The sequence below is a fragment of the Leiobunum rupestre genome, chromosome 1 (assembly GCF_980474605.1).
Source record: "Leiobunum rupestre chromosome 1, qqLeiRupe1.1.hap1, whole genome shotgun sequence".
Taxonomy (NCBI): Eukaryota; Metazoa; Arthropoda; class Arachnida; order Opiliones; family Sclerosomatidae; genus Leiobunum; species Leiobunum rupestre.
In genome coordinates this window covers 75,406,688-75,415,901 of record NC_143384.1, presented here as the reverse complement: position 1 = coordinate 75,415,901, position 9,214 = coordinate 75,406,688, and the positions used below count along the sequence as shown (strand labels likewise).

Genomic DNA, 9,214 nt, shown 5'->3' with positions numbered 1-9,214 from the left:
TTAGTGAATTCCGAAAAAAAGCCTTTGTTTAGTGTACTTTTGGTCATACCTCCGAAACTATTAGTCCCAGCGATCCGCGGCGTGTCTCATTCGACGCAACGGTACAACATACTACATAAACGATACCCAACTTGACCGGATTGCAAAATTTTACATTTGGGGATTTTTTTTCATATTAGAGAAAAAACCACGCGATTCAGTACAAATTCGGCCATAACTCAGAAACGGTTCATATGGTTGGTCGCATTCGACTCAGGGTGAAATGTACGATCGGGAACAACAACAAACACGGCTCAATTCGGTGAAAGAAAATTTAGGGGGCAACTGCCCCCTCCTGCCCCCCTTGCCCCCCCAAAACTGTTTTGTCCACCCCGCATCGCCGCGGACTCATCGGATCCTCAAAATAAACATCAAAATAATTTTTTTACCACATTGCAAGTTGGGACGAATTTTGCCTGTGAGCTACCCCGTACTACTACTTCAGGCCCTCATTTCATGATTACTTTGAAATAATATTCGGAGATTTAAAAATTTCGCCATCTTTGCCCACCAGTTGCCTGGTTCAACCACCAGATGAAGTATTTTGCCTGTTACGTAATCACATAAGTCTATAGCCAAAAGTAAATAGGGGGAGAAAGTCCATCACTGCCTTCAGATTTTACCTTCCACCATGCTTGACACCTTTTTTTAAAGAGCTAGTGATCACGTGATATTTCTAACCAATAAGGATAGCACATTACGCGCGCAGTAGGGCATTTGTGGTATTCTGGTCCACGCTCAAGATGAAAGTTTTGAATTTTATTACCTGGCAACCATGTCACCGCCTCGCGATTTCAAATAGTCTCTCTGTCAAATGCTGACCATTATTTCCTTCGATAACGGTTGATTTTAATTAATAATTACTATATCAATTGTAAAATAAACAAAAAAAGCTCGTAGCTATAGCTATTATTTCAGTTAAACTTGCAAATTGTTAGGCCTTAACATCGTAGATTTACCAATTAGTCCCGATCTCTGCTCTTAGATGGCGCCACGCTCTCCACGATTTAAGTGAGCGTTATTCTAGTTACGGTATCTTTCTTTTCAAAAGTCGTGTTATTATTTTTAAAATGTCGCATTTTAGTTTCTATCATATATCTACTTTATTTAGGAACTAAATTAACCAAATTATCGAAAGCAAAAATTTAATATTCACGTATTTTATAGATAACTATTTTTCAACGTGGCGGAGTACAACCGATACCTTTGTGTCCCTGTAAAGAGGCGAGGGGGAAGTCATTTCCGAAGCCCAAAAATTTTACCCCTCAAATAAGACGTCGTGTGGTTGGACCCAAGTGCCAGACTTTCTCCCCCTATTTACTTTTGCAATAACATTTTACAATGCAAACGTTTTACTGAGAGCTATTCACAAGAGAGACGCTATAACGGGCTTCGTTACCGTTTTGCGTCAGCTCGGAATCGCGTCTCAGGTAGCCTTAGACAGTGCCTCACTTGGGGGCGATTTTCGTCCTGTGATGACGGAACTCCATGAATAGCTCTCAGTAAATTATTCCCCAAAGATACGTACTTATTGCATAATATTATAGACTTATGTTAATAATTTGCCATTAAAGAAATTTGGGTGTACTCTGTTTATGAAGTGTTGCACAGAATATCAATATTTACTAGAATTCTCAAGCGCTTTGAATAATAAATAAAAAGTAATTAATTTAATTATATTTTAATTAATCCAAATTTTACACGTTATCTGAACATATTTTTTCATTTTTTGTTTTGTAGCGTTCAAGGATCTCGTGGCCTAAAATAGAAATTTATATTTATCACCGTACATTATTGATACTTAAAAATAATAATTGATTTACCTCGAAACGCATGCCCAAAACAAATTTCCATCACTGGGCATTAAACTTAGACATATCTATTGTACAAAAATAACGTTTAATACGCGTTTTGGAAAGGCTATAAAATAAATAAGCAAGTAACCACAATAATTACCACGTCATCAATATCTTTCCTACTGCGAATGCCCATACATTGCCCTTGGTAACACAACTGAAAAAGTAACACAAATCGAACCATTCAATTAAAAGGCAGTAAATTTGGCTTGGACAATTTTAAATAGCGCTAAAATTAATATTTGCAAGATAAGTTATCTTAAAATTGGCCAACTGTCATAAGCCGGAATATAAGTATACACTTGGAATCCATTGTCACCACGCTGCGGAATCGGATTGCAAAACGGGTGGAGCATAACTATGTTTTTTAAAATTTATTGACTGGCTGCTGAAGAAAATGAAGGACTTGGCACTCGAAAAGTAGACTTACCACAAAATGAATTAAACCCCGATTAGTTTCCAATCTGAAGATCTTGGATAATTTGTAATGTTCTTCACGAATGTGATCTAGTTTCGCGTTAAATCACGTATAGAGATCGTTAAAAAGGATTTAACGTCAACTGAGAGCCGAATCTATCTTAACAGGTCGCGATCGAAAATCTCTTATGTAAACCACACCCGTTATTATTAGCACCATTAAAACCACAATAGTCTTCCTTAGACATTTTAAGTGTATACAAAAACCATGTCCTGTCATAAATAATTAACTATGTGTATCTTTAAATGAAGGTTTGTACGCTTGGAAAACCTATACTTATGAAATACCTTAACATTGTTGCCGCATTCGGTGTATTCAGGCATTGCATAGTGCTCGTATTTGTCGTCGGGTGTCACGCAATCTAGCATACAGGGATTGGTAGAGTTCTAAAAAAAGATCTCTATTAGGAGTTAGGTTTAACGAATTCCTAGAACTAGTTTGAGAATTACTTTGGCTCCGGTATATTCCACTCCAGTTGTTCCCAATATTTGACACAGCTCTTTTGGAGCGGGCGTTTTTATTTTCTCGTCAGAATCACCTAGATTTAATTATTGAAACCAAGAAAAAATAGGGGATAATAAAGCTCTTAAAAAAGTTAGCTTTCCCTTTGCTTGCTACATTGTTTAAAGGGCTCAATCAGTAGACCAATTGGCTTAAAATGAAATTTGAATGGGCTGGCTAATGTTCTAAATAAATTTAACTGTAATTTAACTCCCCCACGTTATAAAAGGATTATAACAATTTTCAGTGACGGGGTCTAGCGTTTGGTGATCTCAAGTTCACGAACTGTAATTGCCAAAACTTTGTACCATATACTGTAATTTTCTCAAGGTAAATTTTTTCCCATATTGTAACATCTGGTGGTTTCTGGTATTACAACTTGATTTATTACATTTACTACACTATAATAAAAATTACTTCAATTTTTAAAATATAAGTATTGATTTGTTAATGTAGCTATCATTTAATACTAATATAATAATAAATTAATTTACTTAGGAAAATATTTCTAGCGTAAGATTATTCGTGGGGAAAAGCATAACTTCTTACTTTGAGCTGTGGCTCCGTACACGATGGAAAGCAGCACCAAAAACCAGGGAAATCCTCCGTGAACCATCATAGCAGTTGGGCTTTAATAGAACAAGTGTTCGCTGCATCGTGAACAGTTACTTTTATACCTCGTTTTAAGTGCGTTCATCATAGAAATTGTCAATTACGACCAAAAAATTAAACATGTCGTGAAATAATTCGCAACAATGGCTATTTTTTGTGACGATGTGCGAACTATTGTCGAGTAAAAAATGGTTATCACTTCACCTGACCCGCGTGTACGTACGATAATTGTCGTCTGGTAAATTATTCGCGGTCTTAAGCTCGATCCAAATGTCTAGATTCAAATCGGTGTACCTTTTTTTGATAAGTCATTGCTTAAAATTAAAAAATATATATTAAAACGTGGTTGCGATTTATAAACAGAAAATATAATTGTAGACCTATGTTAACTTTTTATCTCTCCGAGGGGACTATATCCCCTAGGAGGGGTTATACAATCACCGTCGGCCGTATTCTGCATGACCCCACCAGTACCATTCGCCGAGAGCTCACTGATTTCCCTCTTCTTCCCCTCTTGCTTGGCCAATTGAAGGGCTGCAGCGTCGTCACTAGTGTGACGTGACTCTTGATGACCCATGTTCCGGAAATAACGTTAAAACACCCCCTCCACCAAAATTAAGCGTACTGTGTCATTTAGTGTTATTTTAGGGAAGATAATTTGTAATGCCATTTATTTTTCATTTTTTATTCAAAACTTTTGTAGTGCCATCTTCTTACAAACCAAAAAGTAATAGCCCTAAGACAATGCCATCTACTTTAAATTTCATTAACTTTCGACCATCATCTTTTAGGATAATAACAATAATTAACAAGTTGGCAAGCCAAAATATACCTCTCCTCGGAAGAATGGTCCCTAGTGGTATTAATTTCTCGACACGTCGGACACGACCCCCAAAGATATCTCCGCAATTCAGAGTTATTTACGAAAAACGTATTCTCGGTTCAAACCCTGCCCGGTATAAAATTTTAATTTTAATTTAAATAATTGAGACGAAACAATCGAGTTTAATTTATTCAGAATATTATAAATTAAGTAGTTACAACAGCGAGTTAGACTTACTAAAACAATGCACAATTGAATTTAACCCTTTTTACAGTACATGTTTATCAGTTGAATATAATACTAAGCAAATTTTAATGAAAGAAATATCTACAGATGGTATTTGTATTTTTCTCGCTTACGAAATTCTTGCCGCATCTTTAACGCTCATTTTATTTCAACGCTCGTAGACTTCCAGTTGACGTTGTGACACATACCGCATGAAAAAGACCAATGCCGTCCAATTTCCAATATCATATAATGACTCGCACACCCAGGAAATCATTGACTGCGTTAGAAATCGTAGATATCCAAATATCCACACCAAATATATTTACAAGAAGCAAAAACCTTACCATCAACAAAGCACAGAGAGCCACTTGACTAACCGCCAGCTCTTAAAGCAATTAACGTTAAATTATCTCCTTTGAATTAACACAACTATATATAGGTCGTTAAAAATACCCGTAAATAAATAACAAAAAAACTAACAAAGTGGACCACCCACAGGGTCTACCCTTTAACCCTCTTATCTCGGCTGACTGCGCTAAAACAAGATTTAACCTTTAAAAAATACAGATTAGGCCTTCATAAATTCATTAATAAAACAAGTTGGCAAGCCAAAATATACCTCTCCTCGGAAGAATGGTCCCTAGTGGTATTAATTTCTCGACACGACCCCCAAAGATATCTCCGCAATTCAGAGTTATTTACGAAAAACGTATTCTCGGTTCAAACCCTGCCCGGTATAAAATTTTAATTTTAATTTAAATAATTGAGACGAAACAATCGAGTTTAATTTATTCAGAATATTATAAATTAAGTAGTGAGTGAAAAAACACCATCCAAACCAAACCGCAAATGCATCCGTTAACGCTCACCGTCACACGGTGGTTTTGCCAACCCTTCGAGAAACTGCGTACGCAGTGATTACACTTTGCACCGAAAATGCGAACGCGTTCGCAGGCCTGACAGACCCACAGACCCACAGACCCACAGACCTACAGACCCACAGACCTACAGACCCACAGACCTACAGACCCACAGACCCACAGACAGACACGGTGGTTGTATAACCCCTCCTAGGGGACTTTGCAATAATTTCAATTTCAATTCTATTTCAATTAAACCAAAATTTCGTACTCTATTAAATACGCTTCCGATAAAGCTGAAGGTCTAATTTTCAATAAGGCGTAACAAGTGTCGGTGGTTCTGTGGTAGAACGTCCGCCTGTCAAGCAGGAGGTCTCGGGTTCATATCCCGCCCTATGCGATCGCAAATTGATACTAAGACGAATACCGTGTACAACTGGTGGAAACCCTGCCACTGGACGTTGAGAGGTAGCATTACACTCAGCACTCGGTCCGTCCCAGAGTCATTAAGAAGAAGTTGGAGAGAAAACGCCCATATAAATTCAACATGCACAACCATCAGAACACAAATACAACAAATTCAACACTCACAACCTACGTATAAACACTACAAAAACGTAAAAAACCAAACCGTCACGACGGTGAGCGAATAAACACCATCCAAACCAAACCGCAAATGCATCCGTTAACGCTCACCGTCACACGGTGGTTTTGCCAACCCTTTGAGAAACTGCGTACGCAGTGATTACACTTTGCACCGAAAATGCGAACGCGTTCGCAGTCCTGACAGACAGACACACCCACAGACAGACACGGTCGTTGTATAACCCCTCCTAGGGGACTTTGTCCCCTCGGAGAGGTAAAAAAAAAATATACGTTGAATATACATAGGAAAGCCTCGAATAAAGTGTGAATTTATAATGACTTTTGCCCGTAGGAAAACACCTTAACAATAGGCACTTCAATAAAACCACTTTAAGTAATTTATCCGAGAGCCAGCACTTGCATGTTACTGTTTATGTTGAATAATGGAAACTTTTCACATGTAAATAGACTGTCGTGTTTTTGCTAACCCTTAATATGTCAAAAAAAGCTAACGAGTTAAAAGGAAACACTTTTCGCGTACCGTTTAAGTGAATAGTTCACATTATTTCAACAAGCACTATATAAATAGTAGCTTGCAGGTCCTGGTTCTCGGAATATTACTGGACTTGAATGATTTCTTTGAAGATAAGTAATAATTTTAAATATAATTAAGTGCAGCCAACTTCAATCACTAAAACATCGAAGTGGGAACTTCGATCCCAAACTTTTAAAATAATAAAAAAAACAAATATCGATTGAACCGATAACATTTTGAATACACTCGAAAACTAAATAACCATTGGCAGAATAGCGATCGCAAATTGATACTAAGACGAATACCGTGTACAACTGGTGGAAACCCTGCCACTGGACGTTGAGAGGTAGCATTACACTCAGCACTCGGTCCGTCCCAGAGTCATTAAGAAGAAGTTGGAGAGAAAACGCCCATATAAATTCAACATGCACAACCATCAGAACACAAATACAACAAATTCAACACTCACAACCTACGTATAAACACTACAAAAACGTAAAAAACCAAACCGTCACGACGGTGAGCGAATAAACACCATCCAAACCAAACCGCAAATGTATCCGTTAACGCTCACCGTCACACGGTGGTTTTGCCAACCCTTCGAGAAACTGCGAACGCAGTGATTACACTTTGCACCGAAAATGCGAACGCGTTCGCAGGCCTGACAGACCCACAGACCCACAGACCCACAGACAGACACGGTGGTTGTAAAACCCCTCCTAGGGGACTTTGTTCCCTCGGAGAGGTAAAAATAGCCTTCCATAGTAATCTGAATCTTGTTTGAAATTATAACAGAATATAATTATATTTTACAATATTTTTATTACATATTCAGCTTTAGTGTACAATTTATTGAATAAAATTAACATAAAAGTAAAGCCAACTTTGACCACTCAGTTGCGCGGAAAAAACGGGAGAAGAGCTTCGTGAAGTTACCAACAAGTGACGAATATTCTTAAGTTCGTTTACTTTATGGAATTAAATTCTAGCAAGAAATATGAAATAGGAACCTATAGGAGTAGCGAACTGGAGATTGTATTATCATTAGCTACTAAGGGGCTGGAGCTCTGTTCCAACAGCCAAATGTAGGCGGTGGTGATATTTACACCTTTTATGTTGCTATAATTGGCTATATTCAAATAGGGATGGCTCTTAAAGCCACTTATGGAAATAACTGCTCACCCATTCGCCATCCCTACAGGTTTTTTAGTATTGTTTGGAAAATGTGTAGAAATTTGTGAAATAAATATTTGACTCAATTCGGTTTTGTGAAATATTTTCGTAAGCACTAACCAATTGTTTAAAAATGGGTGATGAAGACCCTTCAAATACTGTGAAGGAAGTGGAAGCCTCTATTCCCCATCTTAAGGAACCCAAATGTGAAGAGCTTCAGCGGCAAAAAAAGCAGTGAAGATTAACAGTGAATAAACAGAATAATCGATGGGAAAATATCGGATATTTCGTCCAACTAAGAAATCCTCGCTTCATTGCTGGCCCCTTTTTAGCCTACGTCACTGAAGCCGAACAAAATGTTTGAGCCCCGTATAAATACCTCCGCCAGGGAGTGGTCAAGTTAGTTGAACTGAAAATTCTACTCCAAGCCCTAACTAATAGGGTCTCCTGCCAAAGCAGGAAATAGCCGGTCCCGAAAGGACAAATGTTTAAAATTACTGTTTTAAATAAATAATTTTTAACTTTAACTTAACTTGTAGTTTTCCCAATGTCGAGAAGAGATATCGGAGGTCAAATCCGCCATTAAAAGAATCATTCAAAAAGTCTACGGATAGTCAACGTCAGCTGTATCCAGTTATTCAGGCTCAACGATCTCCTGCGTCTCCATCGGTAACGTCACACCCACCGGTCAGTTCTCTAACCAGACCCCGTCAAACCACGCAGTTTCAACGGGAGCAGCTCACGGCGGTCAGACGTCCGCGAATCTGATAACGCCATCGTCAACGGTAATCAACGTTCAGCCACCCGGAGGTCCAGTCACCGTTCCGCCGACGGGAGCTTCGGTTTACGTCCAGCCACCCGGAGGTCCAGTCACCGTTCCGCCGACGGGAGCTTCGATTTACGTCCAGCCACCCGGAGGTCCAGTCGCCGTTCCGCCGACGGGAGCTTCGATTCACGTCCAGCCACCCGGAGGTCCAGTCGCCGTTCCGCCGACGGGAGCTTCGATTTACGTCCAGCCACCCGGAGGTCCAGTCACCGTTCCGCCGACGGGAGCTTCGATTTACGTCCAGCCACCCGGAGGTCCAGTCACCGTTCCGCCGACGGGAGCTTCGATTTACGTCCAGCCACCCGGAGGTCCAGTCACCGTTCCGCCGACGGGAGCTTCGATTTACGTCCAGCCACCCGGAGGTCCAGTCGCCGTTCCGCCGAGGGGAGCTTCGATTTACGTCCAGCCACCCGGAGGTCCAGTCACCGTTCCGCCGACGGGAGCTTCGATTTACGTCCAGCCACCCGGAGGTCCAGTCACCGTTCCGCCGACGGGAGCTTCCATTTACGTCCAGCCACCCGGAGGTCCAGTCACCGTTCCGCCGACGGGAGCTTCGATTTACGTCCAGCCACCCGGAGGTCCAGTCGCCGTTCCGCCGACGGGAGCTTCCATTTACGTCCAGCCACCCGGAGGTCCAGTCGCCGTTCCGCCGACGGGAGCTTCGATTTACGTCCAGCCACCCGGAGGTCCAGTCACCG

At 40.2% G+C, this 9,214-nt stretch overlaps 1 protein-coding gene across 1 annotated transcript; it reads right to left on the bottom strand.

Annotated features, from left to right (window-relative positions):
* Positions 1 to 1,799: 1,799 nt before the first annotated feature.
* Positions 1,800 to 3,550, bottom strand: LOC149966621 (uncharacterized). The gene is made up of 5 exons (XM_090171799.1): positions 3,424 to 3,550; positions 2,823 to 2,911; positions 2,661 to 2,759; positions 1,996 to 2,052; positions 1,800 to 1,918 (listed from the first exon to the last, which is right to left on the bottom strand). The coding sequence occupies exons 1-5, from the start codon at positions 3,491 to 3,493 to the stop codon at positions 1,859 to 1,861; spliced, it is 375 nt and encodes a 124-aa protein (XP_090027925.1). The 5' UTR covers positions 3,494 to 3,550; the 3' UTR covers positions 1,800 to 1,858.
* Positions 3,551 to 9,214: the final 5,664 nt, after the last annotated feature.

Excerpts from the sequence above, each read along its gene's own strand:
- LOC149966621 (XM_090171799.1), bottom strand. The coding sequence starts at position 3,493 with ATGATGGTTCACGGAGGATTTCCCTGGTTTTTGGTGCTGCTTTCCATC. Across the intron at positions 2,053-2,660 it reads AATGCGGCAACAATGTTAAG|TTGTGTTACCAAGGGCAATG; the intron begins GTATTTCATAAG and ends TTACTTTTTCAG. Across the intron at positions 1,919-1,995 it reads GGAAAGATATTGATGACGTG|ATATGTCTAAGTTTAATGCC; the intron begins GTAATTATTGTG and ends TTTGTACAATAG.